Source organism: Dermochelys coriacea, chromosome 3 (genome assembly GCF_009764565.3).
Source record: "Dermochelys coriacea isolate rDerCor1 chromosome 3, rDerCor1.pri.v4, whole genome shotgun sequence".
Lineage (NCBI taxonomy): Eukaryota > Metazoa > Chordata > Testudines > Dermochelyidae > Dermochelys > Dermochelys coriacea.
The window spans coordinates 124,064,293-124,079,404 of NC_050070.1; the positions used below are offsets into that span (position 1 = coordinate 124,064,293).

The 15,112-nt window shown below is 43.5% G+C and overlaps 1 protein-coding gene across 6 annotated transcripts in view; it reads right to left on the reverse strand.

Moving 5' to 3' along the window:
• PRKN (parkin RBR E3 ubiquitin protein ligase) overlaps positions 1-15,112 on the reverse strand; it is a 1,277,841-nt gene that overhangs the window by 949,445 nt on the left and 313,284 nt on the right. Inside the window, exons 4-5 of one of the 6 annotated variants that reach the window (XM_043511260.1) lie at positions 6,734-6,810; positions 6,288-6,303 (exon numbers count right to left, since the gene is read on the reverse strand). The exons of 4 other annotated variants lie outside the window; for them this stretch is intronic. In XM_043511260.1, the coding sequence (XP_043367195.1) occupies positions 6,288-6,303; positions 6,734-6,810 (93 nt within the window). The remainder of the gene's footprint in view (positions 1-6,287; positions 6,304-6,733; positions 6,811-15,112) is intronic. One more of the 6 variants, XM_043511263.1, reaches the window with a different exon arrangement.

The following is a 15,112-nucleotide window of genomic DNA, read 5'->3' on the forward strand; positions in this document are numbered from 1 at the left end:
GTTCCCTCAAGGCCCCGCGTCACCTCGCCTCTTCTCACCCCGATCTACCCCCACCCCACCTCTTCCCATCCATTTCCGCCCCCTTTCCCAAGTGAGCCGCATCCTTACTCCTCCCCCCTCCATCCCAGCCTCCTGCATGCCATGAAACAGCTGTTCACAGTGGGTGGGAGGTGAGGGGAGGGACGGGGAGGCGCTGATCTGTGGGACCCGCTGGCAGGTGGGAGGCACTTAGGGGTGGGGGGGAGCCGATGGAGGGCTGCTGGTGGGTGCTCAGCACCCACCATTTTTTCCCTGTGGGTGCTCCAGTCCCAGAGCACCCACAGAATCAGTGCCTATGCTGCCATCTTCCAGATGTGTGTCTTAACCACTGGGCTATAGGATACTTTTGTCACTTTTTGACATGAGTGATGATCAAAGTTCAGGGTCCTGGGGATGTTCCAATTGGAAGCAGGAATTGATGGAGTCTGGCATTTTCTTTGATGAAATCTTATTTACTTACAAGGAATGTACAAAGTCCCATGTCTCTGAATGCAGAAGGAACCAAGAATAAAAGGAGCAGTTAGCTTACAGTCCCCAAGTCTCTTTAGTCAATACCAGATCCAAAAGCTCTCTAGCTTTTTTCAGAGTGTCACAGTGTTAACAGGCTCCTGCTTGGCTTTCTGGCTCTCCCTTTCTCTCTGTTCTTGTCTGGTCTCAGTTTCTGTGTGATCTTTCTTCATACCCACACACCTCTACCCAAAACAATACTCAGCCAAAAGCTCCTGGGCAGGTTTACACACATCTTTTGTGTTAGATGGGGGCTTTGCTTACAGTTGTTTTAATAGAAGGGTGAATTCACACTTATCAATCTCAATGGGATTTTAATACAACCCATAATAAAGTTTCACCCAGATCATAACATTATTTTGGGTGAGTCTCTCTCAATATCTCTTATTAAAGCTGTTTTATACAAATACTTAAACGTTCATTGGAGCAGAGACTGGGTCTCCAAGGAGAGTGCACTAACTACTAGGCTATAGTCATTCTCACTCTCTCTCTCTCTGGCCCAATGAATATTTAAGGACTTATACAAACACTTGTCTACATGTCCTTGGTAAGTGCTCTAACCACTGTGCTTGTGGGTATAAGGGAAGCACCACCATCTCCTCTACATTGTTTTTTCATGAGAAAGTGCTGACCTATCTTAGGCATCTAACTGCAGGATAGGGCACCTCCCTCTCGCTCAGCGTTAGTAATTTAGTTCCCTTTGTGCGGGCTTAGGCCACACTCCACTCCTCGGCATTTCCTGCTGGGTAGATTTGGTGGCTTCCCACTCAGCACGCTGGCTTTTGTGAATCCCATTCCTAGGTGATTAACTCTCCCCATGTATTGTATATAGAGCCTGGGTGCCTAACTCAGGGCCATTAATTGCACTAGGTGCCAGGATATCTAAAAGTTAGGCTTGGTCTACACTACAAATTTATGTCAGATTTAGCAGCATTAAATCCGAATTAACCCTGCACCCATCCACACAATGAAGCCATTTTTTTTGACATAAAGGGCTCTTAAAACCAATTTCTGTACTCCTCCCCAACGAGGGGATTAGCGCTGAAATCAACATCGCCGTTTCAAATTAGGGTTAGTGTGGACGGAATTTGACAGTATTGGCATATGGGAGCTATCCCACAGTGCACCATTGTGACCGCTCTGGACAGAACTCTGAATTTGGATACACTGGTCAGGTGTACAGGAAAAGCCCCTGGAACTTTTGAATCTCATTTCCTGTTTGGCCTGGCGAGCTCATCAGCACAGGTGACCATGCAGTCCCAGGATCGAAGAAGAGCTACAGCATGGACCAAACGGGAGATACTGGATCTGATCACTGTATGGGGAGAGGAATCCGTGCTATCAGAACTACGTTCCAAAAGACGAAATGCCAAAACATTTCAAAAAAATCTGAGAGGCCATGAGGGGCAGAGGCTACATCAGGGACACAACACAGTGCCGCGTAAAACTTAAGGAGCTCAGACAAGCGTACCAGAAAACCAAAGAATCAAACGGACGCTCCGGGACAGAGCCCCAGACATGCTGCTTCTATGCTGAGCTGCATGCAATTCTAGGGGGGGCTGCCACCACTACCCCACCCCTGTCCGTGGACTCCAAGGATGGGATACTCTCCGCCATGGCTGAGGATTTGGAAGATGAGGATGAGCTTGGGGAGAGCACACAGCACACCATTTTCCCCAACAGCCAGGATCTTTTTATCACCCTGACTGAAATATCCTCCCAACCCAATGAAGCCGGAGAAGGGACCTCTGGTGAGTGTACCTTTTTAAGTATAATATATGTTATTAAAAGCAAGCGTTTTTTTTAATGATTAAGTAGCCCTGAGGACTTGGGTTGCATTCGTGGCCAGTACTGCTACTGGAAGAGTCTGTTAACGTGTCTGGGGATGGAGCGGAAATCTTCCAGGGACATCTCCATGAAGCTTTCCTGGAGGTACTCTAAAAGTCTTTGCAGAAGGTTTCTGGGAAGAGCAGCCTTATTCCGTCCTCCATGGTAGGACACTTTACCATGCCATGCTAGTAGCAAGTAATCTGGTATCATTGCATGACAAAATGGTAAAAACACTGGCAGTGTATGGTCCCGGTGTTTGCTGGCATTCAAGCAACATCTGTTCCTTATCTCTCTGTGTTATCCTCAGGAGAGTGATATCATTCATGGTAACCTGGTTGAAATAGGGAAATTTGATTAAGGGCACATTCAGAGGTGCCTGTTCCTACTGGGCTGTTTGCCTGTGGCTGAAAAGAAATCCTCCCTGCAGTTAGCCACACAGTGTGGGGGGGGGAGGCACTGGTGCTGAGCTGTTCGCGTTTGGCTAGCAGGGATCTTCCCTGATACCAGCCACGTGGTGGGGGGAGGGGAAAAGCGATCATCCCAGAGAATTGGATGAGGGAAGGGGGTTAGTTTGGTTTCTGCTGCTGCACGTTAACAGGAAAACTGCAGCAGTAAATGGCCAACTCAGTGGGCTTTACTTGGTATGGGAAAGGAGGGGGCTGCTGTTATGAAGGTTGCAGAAGCCAAAAGACTATGGCTTACCATGGCCACCTGCAAGCCGAATTCTGTTGCCCGGCCCTGCATGTGTGATCCTAAACACCAAAACTGCAGGCACTCAATATAAGATGCAAAATGCGACCTTGTACCAAAATCTCATGTGCTATGTAATGTGAGTAGTGTTGTTCACCGTGAAAGAGCGTAGCCATTGTTCTATAAAATGTATCTTTTTAAATACTTCACTCCCTTTTTTTTTCCTTCAGCAGCTGCAAATGTTTCAAGCTCCCTCCTCCATCCCAGAGGCTCTCTCAGATAAGGCAGCGAAAAAAACACACGCGCGAGGACATGTTCTCTGAGCTCATGCAGTCATCCGGCACTGACAGAGCTGTGTGGAGGGATACAATAGCAGACTACAGGACGGTGGCCAATGAACTTGAGGAGAGGTGGTGGCAGGAAGATCAGAGGAGGCATGAGGAAACGCTGGGGATACTGCGGGATCAAATGGACATGCTCCGGCATCTGGTGAAGGTTCATGAATGGCAGCAGGATCACAGACCCCACCCAGACGCCCAAGAATGCAGAGTGGGAGGCTCCGGGCACCCAACCACTCCACCCCAGTAGACAGTCCAAGCAACAAAAGGCTCGCATTCAACAAGTTTTAGAGTGGCCTTTTCCTTCCCTCCTACCCTCCTCCCACACACCACCCGGGCTAAATTGTGAGTTATCTCCCTATTTTTATAATCAATTTTAAATTTTTAAATGATAGTGACTTTATTTCCTTTGCAAGCAAGCTGTGATCGAAGGTGGGAGGGCGGGTGGCTTACAGGGAATTAGAGTCAACCAAAGTTTTCATCAAGGAGAAACAAAACAGAAGTGTCACACAGTACCCTAGCGAGTCATGAAACTGGTTTTCAAAGCTTCTCTGATGTGCACTGCTTCCTGCTGTGCTCTTCTAACAGCCCGGGTGTCTGGCTGCACATATTCAGTGGCCAGGCGACTTGCATCAACCTCCCACCCCGCCATAAATGTCTCCCCCTTACTCTCACAGAGATTGTGGAGCACACAACAAGCAGCAATAACAATGGGAATATTGGTTTCGCTGAAGTCTGAGCAAGTCAGTAAACTGCGCCAGCGACTGTTTAAACGTCCAAATGCACATTCTACCACCATTCGCAAAAAGAAAAGGAGTACTTTTGTGAGCTACAGCTCACTTCATCGGATGCATTCGATGGAAAATACAGTGGGGAGATTTATATACACACACAGAGAACATGAAACAATGCGTTTTATCATACACACTGTAAGGAGAGTGATCACTTAAGATGAGATATTACCAGCAGGAAGTGAAGGGGAGGAGGAGGAAAACCTTTCATGATGATAATCAAGGTGGGCCATTTCCAGCAGTTAACAAGAACATCTGAGGAACAGTGTGGGGTGGGGTGGGAGGGAGAAATAACATGGGGAAATAGTTTTACTTTGTGTAATGACCCATCCACTCCCAGTCTCTATTCAAGCCTAAGTTAATTGTATCCAGTTTACAAATTAATTCCAATTCAGCAGTCTCTCATTGTAGTCTGTTTTTGAAGTTTTTTTGTTGAAGGATAGCCACTCTCAGGTCTGTAATCGAGTGACCGGAGAGATTGAAGTGTTCTCCGACTGGTTTTTGAATGTTCTAATTCTTGACGACTGATGTTGTTTGTTTGAAATCATGACATGCAGGATAGTTTATACTTCTTAAGTTTATAAGAGTGGAACCTCAATGGTCTTCTCCTAGCCTTCGACATCTCTCTGTTCCTACGCATTAGAATTTTACAGTAACAACATAATGTTTAGTTCCCAGAAGCTAGTTTAAAAAGGCACTTTTCATTTGGGAATAAGTGATCATTCATGCTAAATTCATGCACATAGAATCATAGAATCATAGAATATCAGGGTTGGAAGGGACCCCAGAAGGTCATCTAGTCCAACCCCCTGCTCAAAGCAGGACCAAGTCCCAGTTAAATCATCCCAGCCAGGGCTTTGTCAAGCCTGACCTTAAAAACCTCTAAGGAAGGAGATTCTACCACCTCCCTAGGTAACGCATTCCAGTGTTTCACCACCCTCTTAGTGAAAAAGTTTTTCCTTATATCCAATCTAAACCTCCCCCATTGCAACTTGAGACCATTACTCCTCGTTCTGTCATCTGCTACCATTGAGAACAGTCTAGAGCCATCCTCTTTGAAACCCCCTTTCAGGTAGTTGAAAGCAGCTATCAAATCCCCCCTCATTCTTCTCTTCTGCAGACTAAACAATCCCAGCTCCCTCAGCCTCTCCTCATAAGTCATGTGCTCTAGACCCCTAATCATTTTCGTTGCCCTTCGTTGTACTCTTTCCAATTTATCCACATCCTTCCTGTAGTGTGGGGCCCAAAACTGGACACAGTACTCCAGATGAGGCCTCACCAGTGTCGAATAGAGGGGAACGATCACGTCCCTCGATCTGCTCGCTATGCCCCTACTTATACATCCCAAAATGCCATTGGCCTTCTTGGCAACAAGGGCACACTGCTGACTCATATCCAGATTTGTTTGTTTGTTTGTTTGTTTGTTGTCCATATCCATATCACATATTTTCTGCTGAATTATATTTATGTTCAAATATATTTTCAATTTTGTACTTGTAGGCTGTGAAGAAAGAGACACTAACAGCTATAAAGCAATTAAAAGTTGTCAAAGACTTCTCTTCCTCTTATTTCAACACGGAGCCAGATTGTTGGGCGAGTGGGTCTGGATGTTTTACACTGCACTACTAGTAGAGTTTAAGCTTAAATTTAAGCTAAAGGGGAACAAGGCACCCTTATTTCAGAATAACCCTATGTGGACAATAAATCTTGTCTTGGGAGAATGGCCCTGAATACAACCACTCCAGGACCAGGGGAACACAGGAATTTGTCCCACTATGTGCATTCAGTGTTCACCTACACAACATAGCCTGCTAGAGGTAACTCCACAAAATACATGCTCTTTTGCTTGTATTGAAATGAAATGACAGTTTTGCTACATTTTGGAAATTTGGTTCAAACGTTCTCTTGTCCTGTCAGCTAATTAAAAAGCTTACAGAAGAAAAGCTGCATCATACTACACAGATCTCAAAACTACTAAATTAAAATATAAAATAATGAATTCTCATGGGTTGGTACATCAAGAAACAGAATAACTTCCTGTGAGCCAAGAATTCATTTCATGCCTATAGCTTCATTTACACTGTTCACTTACATCTTGAAGTCTGTGTCTGAAAGAAACATAAAAAGAGCAAATCAAAACACTAAGCATGACTGTACTAGACATCAAAATCAAGAAGAAGCTTCTACATAAAGACTGAGAGTGTCATGCTGGAATAAAAAGTGCCACACAAATTTTTCTTATGTTCATATTTGGTTCTATACAGTAACAAAACATCAAGTTCCAGGAATGTTGACTAAAGGACTGTTTAGACTTTTCATTGCAGAGTAAGATTACATTAAAAATATGCTCTCTTACTGGTTATTAAGCACCTTTTACATATTTTTCAAAAGATTAGCAACTTAACTGATGCAAATATTGCAGATTCCTCAATAAAAATTACTTTGAACTGTCATTTAATTATTTATTTATGTTTAAATATTGTTGTTACTGTCAGTGAATGCCACCTTCAAAGGCTTCTTGGCACAGACTGAGCTTACCTTTCATTCTGGGGCTGCCACTTTTCTCCCCAGTTCTCTTCCTTCTGGTGGTAATAAACCATCCCAGCACTTACAATCTGTCCAATACAACGTCTATACTTGCTTCACTAACCATATTTCAATTCTGCTTTTTACTTCTAAAGGATTTAAATATTCATGGCAAAAACGTAAAGAAATATTCTATTGTTTTGGAAAGCACTGTGACAATTTTATTTAAGAGGTGTAAGTCCCAGATTATTCAAATAAATCTGAAAAGCTGTAGAAAAATGTACTTAAGATAAAGCAGATAATGACTGGGGGAAAAGCACATGGTATAACATTAAAACTTTCTGTTCAAGTTCTCTGTCCTAAAACTCAGAACACATAAATTATGGCCAAATGAAACAGCCATTTTGAGGCTAACATTGTACTACCAGCTGGAAAAAGTAATCCTCTAGAAAATCCTGTGTTAGAATGTATCTCAAACAAATGCAAGCTATGTAGAAAATACAAACTGCTCATGATGATGGAATGAACTAAAATTGCTTTAAAATCCCAAGCAGCTTTTTGTCTTTACACTACAATGTCTTTTTAAAAATGTCCCTTATACAGTGCGCACACATATAGAAATAATTTTGAAAGTATGGAATCTTGTAAAGAAAACTATAAAGAGTTGTCATCCAAAATAATAATGCAAAATGTAAACCAATAATATCCACAGTCATAATTAAGTCACCATTGTACAGTACAATGACACTATATTATTCTAAAACACAATACATTTAATTAATCAGCAGTTGCTTTGTCCCTTATAAATCCTTGGGTTTCATGAGTTTGTATAGGTTGGCTATTTTGAACTGAGTTAGGCAGAAAATGTGATTAAAAATGTCAGTCTAAATATAAATTTGTACTCTCAAAATTAGATATTTTTTTTTGGTCCAACAGGAAGGGTAGGATTTTGGTAATTCCAATTTTTTTCTGTCTACTTTTTTTAAAAGAGCAGAGTTTAAACCTGAGGTTTTGCAAGCAGTTAGAACTAGATGCTGCTCTTTTGAAGAAAATCATGCTTACATTGAACATTTCCATGGCTTTTGCACATAAAAAACAGTGTCTTAGACTATATCTGCCAACACTTTTGGTTAAAGCCACATTTTAACTAGATGTTTTGCCCTTCTTGGCACTGTCACAACCTTGCAACCTCTCCATATAGTGAACCGCTGGGACACCAAACCATGCCCCAGGAGTTCTGCAGATTTGTTTTTGCAAATCTAGAAACATAGGGAAAGGTGTGCAAAGCCTCTCTTCAGAAATGTATTTACTGTTCCAACATAAGTTACCCTATATATGGCAGCAGATTTCAAGCATTTGGGGACAAATTCTGCCTCAGATTCACAAGTGCTTATTTTGTATTAGTCAAATCACACCTCTTTTGAGAGATCATAACACAATGTGCCATACATAGAAATTTCTACTTCCACTCTTTCTGAAGGACACCTGCAGAACTTAATAGTAGGTATGAAAACTGCTGCTAGCCTCCAACACAAGTGATGGAGGTCTGCATGAGACATGAACTGAGAAAATAAGTTAATGAATTGTTAAAACTATTCCGACAATTTGCTTGGCATCATATTGGATATGAAATCCAGACAATCTATACCCCAAGAAGATTAAATCCTGAAAGAAAAAGAGAAGACTCTGACTATAGAGGAGGGAAGAACTTGGAATCTACTTTTTTTAAAAAGAATTTGACTCAGTATGCATTCTTGAAATCCATTTGGGAGTAATCAGGTTTTAGGCACAAACTGGAGACAGATGAAGGTGTCTTGATGAGTATTCTCAAGTATGGCATAAGCAAAATTTGTCTTAATCCTAACTTTTTCAAAAGATCTCTTGTAACACTGGGAAAAATGATTTCCTGCTTTGCAGAAGCACTTGGTTGTTGGGACAAGACAATATAGAGAGTACTTCTCCATATAGCACACCAGCAGGAGAGGATAATTGACTAGCCCTCAAGATGACACTAAGAGGAGGACCTATTTCCATACCCCTTGGCACTTTGTGACTCCCAATATTCATAGTTTACTAGCTAGGTGGAGTACTCTGGCCCCCAAAGCAGGGAGCATGAGCTAGCCCCACTATGCATTCTTCCATGGCTGCCCTATGCTATCCTATTCTGGACCAGTTGTCTGGTTCTGGGAGATACCTTGCAGCCAGCACGGCTCCACAGTGCAGCTCTATCAGTTAAGGGCAAGATTTAGCCTTCTGTGTATTGTGATTGCCCTATATCAAATTACATTAGAAGGGTCTATAAGTTTCCTCTTCTCAGTGACGGTTCAATTAACTTCTGATCTGTTTCTCCCAGCCTCCAAAATATCTTAATAATCAGTTAATCAAAATTAAACTAACTCTCAGAGGACCTCAGTAATTAACTTTGTGGTGACTGGGAAGTCAAGGGCATAGCAAAGTTCAGCATTAGGCAGGAACATTTGCATTTTACACAACATTCTTTTATTAAAAATATCATCACACAAAAGACAAGACTTAAATAAAAATCCTTTTTATCTAAGAGGACAGTATAAGCACTGCAGTATGCTTGCCTTTGTTTCTTTTGCATCGATTAGTAACTTTGAAAATAAGTTGCGTTTAAACTTTGTCTATTCTCTAAATGTAATCTACAGTAACTTGCAAATGTTTTAACTGAAACACAAAGCAAGATGTCTGTGGGCAGCAGCAGAACCAGAGAGGAAAGTGGCACCCATTGTTCCTTCACTGAAAGTTCAGTGCAAAAGATAAACATTTTACAAGCAGTGGGTGATCAATTTGTTTCTGTGTGAAAATACAATAAGAAGGGAAGAGGTTAAGTAATGATGGAACAAAAAATATTAAACCCCACAACTGTAAACAGAAGCTTGATGAAGAACGTAAGTTTTGATTTTTAATTAAAAACAGAGTATGTGCCAATCCCAGGAACACGCATCACCTTGCAGTTTCAGATGAAATGGAGGAATGGTATACTGAAAATATAGCAGATCCCAACCGGACCTGCGTAAGGGGCCCATTTTTTACTCAAGCAAACTCCTTTGACTTCAATAAAAGTTATGCCTAAGTGACTATTAAATTAACAGTACGTCTAGCAAGAGCTTTCTTATACAGCCAATTCATCCTGACTGCACATGGAAGAATCCCTGCACTGGCAACATCCACAGATATATTTTCTGAGATGGTAAAAAAACAAAAACAAACAAACAAAAAACAAAACAGCAGACTAACATACAAAAAAAAATAACCTAGGCAGATTATATAAGGAATGTTAAACTGAACTCATAACAGCAGGTTATAGTGCTTCCTATAGTTCAAACCCTGCAGTTCGCACTCCAGAAAGTACACAATTGAATTAACACACACTGATGCAATCAAATCTCATGTATGCAGTGTATTATTACATAAAGATACACCAAGATAAAAGATCACTACTTCTATAATGTGTAACAGAAATAAAATTACTTCTTAAGAATGAACATCAAGCCTACAGCAGCCAAATCCATAAAACTTTTTCAAAACTGGCTAAAGGCAAAGAAGGATAAGGATTACTAGGTTACATCAACATTAAAATGGATATTTTAGCCACTTCCCTGTTGTGTAATGTATTGAGGACATGCCACAAAACTCTTCTGCAGTGGGACCTCACATACTGCCTTTGAACTGCCAACATGGCAATGGAAAAGTAGCATTTCAAACAGAGCTGAAAAATGCCACTCCTCAGAGATTGCAGAAGCTGACAGCACCAAAGTGGTTAACAGGACTGAAAAGCATCTCTTTAACACCAGAGCTTGCAAATACTGTGTCTACAGCAGGCCAATTTTGCAGAAAAATCCTTTCTTCCTGAACACTGGTTCAACTCCTCTGGTGTTAGCAGCATTAGACGTCCTAGTATTGACAGTAACCTGTTCGGCATGGTGTTAAAATTGCTGGTGGCTATCTTACTGGAAGCCACTGAGTGCCCTGCATTTGTGTTTTCTGGATGGTTGCTATGCCAGCAAAGTCCAATTTTTAGTTTTCAATATAAATATACATTGTAGCAAATTGCCTTACAAGAGGGTAGTGCATCTCTTAACACAGTGAAACAGCACACAACCTGAATTTTTCTATCCTTAAAAATTTTAAAAAATGCATCCTTTCCAAAACCTGCATTAAATGTATTTATTGATGGCAATTCTCCAATATTTTTCCATAGCTCACCTTGGTACTACAAAGTCAATCCTTCTTTTTAATAGGAAAATAACATTTCTGAGACTTTTGAATCATGTCAGGAGATAAGTAATGCACAGTCTACTTTACAACTGACACTTAGGCTATGTCTACACTACGAAATTAGGTCGAATTTATAGAAATTGATTTTGTAGAAAGCATTTTTATACAGTCGATTGTATGTGTCCCTACACAAATGCTCTAAGTGCATTTAGCCGGTGGAGTGCGTCCACAGTACTGAGGCAACCGTCGACTTCTGGAGCGTTGCACTGTGGGTAGCTATCCCACAGTTCCCGCAGTCTCCGCCGCCCATTTGAATTCTGGGTAGAAATCCCAATGCCTGATGGGGCAAAAACATTGTTGCGGGTGGTTCTGGGTACATATCATCAGGCCCCCCCCTTCCTTCCCTCCCTCCCTCCATGAAAGCAATGGCAGACAATTGTTTCGTGCTTTTTTTTTCCTGGGTTACCCGTGCAGACACCATACCACACTAAGCATGGAGCCCGCTCAGCTCACCATCACCATATGTCTCCTGGGTGCTGGCAGATGCAGTACTGCATTGCTACACAGGAGTAGCTCATTGCCTTTTGAAGCAGACAGTGCAGTATGACTGGTTGCCATCGTCACCGTACTCCAGGGTGCTCTTTTAGCCAACCTCAGTGAGGTCTGTCGAGGTGCCTGGTCAAACATGGGAGTTACTCAGCTAGGTCATTTCCCATTTAAAAGTTTCCTCTCATGGTGATTCAGTCCTGCCGGCAGTCATACTGCACCGTCTTCTAATGAGCAGCCAGGAGATGATGGTGACCAGCAGTCGTACTGCACCGTCTGCTGCCAGGAAGATGTATAAAATTAGATGAAGTGGATCAAAACAAGAAATAGACCAGATTTGTTTTGTATTCACTTTCTCCTCGCTTCCTCCATGAAATCAATGGCCTGCTAAACCCAGGGTTTTGAGTTCTATCCTTGAGGGGGCCATTCTGTTTCTCCTTCATGCAAAGATACTCCCTTTGTTGATTTTAATTCCCTGTAAGCCAACCCTGTAAGCCATGTTGTCAGTCGCCCCTCCCTCCATCAGAGCAATGGTAGACAATCGTTTTGCGCCTTTTTTCAGCGCAGATGCCATCGCACTGGGAACATGGAGCCCGCTCAGATCACCGCGGCAATAACAAGCACTATAAACACTGCGTGCATTATCCAGCAGGATATGCAGAACCATAACCTGCAAGAATAGCAAAACCAGGCGATGAGGAGGCGACTGCGGTGCAGTGACGAGAGTGATGAGGACATGGACATAGACTTCTCACAAAGTACAGGCGCTGGCAATGTGCACATCATGGTGTCAGTTGGGCAGGTTAATGGTGTGGAACGCTGATTCTGGGTATGGGAAACAAGCAAGGACTGGGGACCGTATAGTGTTGCAGGTCTGGGACGATTCCAAGTGGCTGCGAAACTTTCATATGCATAAGAGCACTTTCATGGAACTTGTGACTTGCTTTCCCCTGCCCTGAAGCGCATGAATACCAAGATGAGAGCAGCCCTCACAGTTGAGAAGCGAGTGGCAATAGCCCTGTGGAAGCTTGCAACGCCAGACAGCTACCGGTCAGTCGGGAATCAATTTGGAGTGGGTAAATCTGCTGTGGGGCTGCTGTGATCCAAGTAGCCAACACAATCACTGAGCTGCTGCTATCAAGGGTAGTGACCCTGGGAAAAGTGCAGGTTATAGTGGATGGCTTTGCTGCAATGGGATTCCCTAACTGTGGTGGGGCGATAGACGGAATGCATATCCCTATCTTGGGACCAGACCACCTTGGTTGTCAGTACATTAACCCCAAGCGGTACTTTTCAGTGTTGCTGCAAGCACTGATGGATCACAAGGGACGGATGGCCAGGAAAGGTACATGATGCTCACATCTTCAGGAACTCTGGTCTGTTTCTACAGATGCAGCAAAGGACTTACTTTTCAGACCAGAAAATAACCATTGGGGATGTTGAAATGCCTATAGTTATCCTTGGGAACCCAGCTTATCTCTTAATGCCATGGCTCATGAAGCCATAGACAGGCACCCTAGACAGTAGTCAGGAGTTGTTCAACTATAGGCTGAACAAGTGCAGAATGGTGGTAGAATGTACATTTGGACATTTAAAAGCACAATGGCACAGTTTACTGACTCGGTTAGACCTCAGCGAAACCAACATTCCCATTGTTATTACTGCTTGCTGTGTGCTCCACAATCTCTGTGAGAGTAAGGAGAAGACATTTATGGCGGGGTGGGAGGTTGAGGCAAATTGCCAGGCCGCTGATTAAGCACAGCCAGACACCAGGGCGGTTAGAAGAATACAGGAGGGTACGGTGCGCATCAGAGAAGCTTTGAAAACCAGTTTCAGGAATGGCCAGGCTACGGTGTGAAAGTTCTGTTTGTTTCTCCTTGATGGAAACCCACTCCGAGTTCACTCTACTTTTCTGTAAGCTAAGTACCCTCCCCACCCCCTTTGATCACTGCTTGCAGAGGCAATAAAGTCATTGTTGCTTTATATTCATGCATTCTTTATTTATTCATCACACAAATAGGGGGATAACTGGCAAGGTAGCCTAGGAGGGGTGGTGGAGGAGGGAGAGACAAGGCCACACAGCACTTTAAAACTTATTGAATGCCAGCCTTCTGTTGCTTGGGCAATCCTCTGGGGTGGAATGGCTGGGTGGCCGGAGGCCCCGCCACTGCGTTCTTGGGCGTCTGGGTCAGGAGGCTATGGAGCTTGGAGAGGAGGGCAGTTGGTTACACATGGGCTGTAGTGGTGGTCTGTGCTCCTGCTGCCTTTCCTGCAGCTCAACCGAACGCTGGAGCATATGAGTTTGATCCTCCAGCAGCCTGAGCATTGACTCCTGCCTTCTTTCAGCAAGCTGACACCACCTACCATCTTCAGCCCGCCACCTCTCCTCGCGGTGATATTGTGTTTTTCTGCACTCTGAGATTGTCTGCCTCCATGTATTTTGCTGTGCTCTGTCAGTGTGGGAGGACAGCATGAGGTCAGAGAACATTTCATCATGAGTGCATTTTTTTCACCTTCTAATCTTCGCTAGCCTCTAGGAAGGAGAAACATATGCAGCTGGTGGAGGGGAAAAAAAGGGAGAGTTCCAGTTAAAAAGACATTTTATAGAACAATGGGTAGACTCTTTCATAGCAAACCTTGTTGTTAACATTACATAGCACATGTGCTTTCATTACAAGGTTGCATTTTGCCTCTTATTGAGGGTATGCCCGTTTGGTGTAAGAGATCACTCACGCAGGGCTGGGCAGCACAATTTAGCTTGCAGGCAGCCATGGTAAGCCACAGTCTTTTGGCTTCTTTAACCTTCATTACATGTGGGAATGGTTTCAAACAGCAGCACCCTCATTTCCCATACAAAGTAGCCATTGGGTTGGCCATTAAAAGTGGGTTGGCAATTTAAAGGGAGGGGCTGCGGTTTCTGGGTTCACGTACAGCAGAAACCCAACTATCCTCCCCACCCCCGGCCACACACACAGCCCCAATTCTCTGGGATGATGGCTTCACCCCTCCCCCCACCGCATGGCTAACAGCAGGGAAGATTTCTGTTCAGACACAGGCAAACAGCCCAGCAGGAATGGGCACCTCTGAATGTCCACTTACTATAACCACCCTATTTCAACCAGGTGACCATGAATGATATCACTCTCCTAAGGGTAACACAGACAGATAAAGAACAGATCTTGTTTGAATGCAAGCAAACACCGGGACCATACGCTGCAATGCTTTGTTCTGCAATGATTCCTGACTATGTGTTACTGGCCTGGAGTGGTAATGTGTCCTGCCATGGAGGATGGAATAAGGCTGCCCTCCCAAGAAACCTTTTGCAAAGGCTTTGGAAGTACATCCAGGAGAGGTTTATGGAGATGTCCCTGGAGGATTTCCATTCCATCCCTAGACATGTTAACAGACTTTTCCAGTAGCTGTACTGGCCACGAATGCCAGGGCAAATTAATCATTAAACATGCTTGCTTTTAAACCATGTATAATATATACTCACCAGAGGTCCCTTCTCCACCTTCAGGGTCCAGGAGCCCGCCTTGGGTGGGTTCGGGGAGTACTGGGTCCAGGTCCAGAGTGATAATCAGATCCTGGCTGATGGGGAAA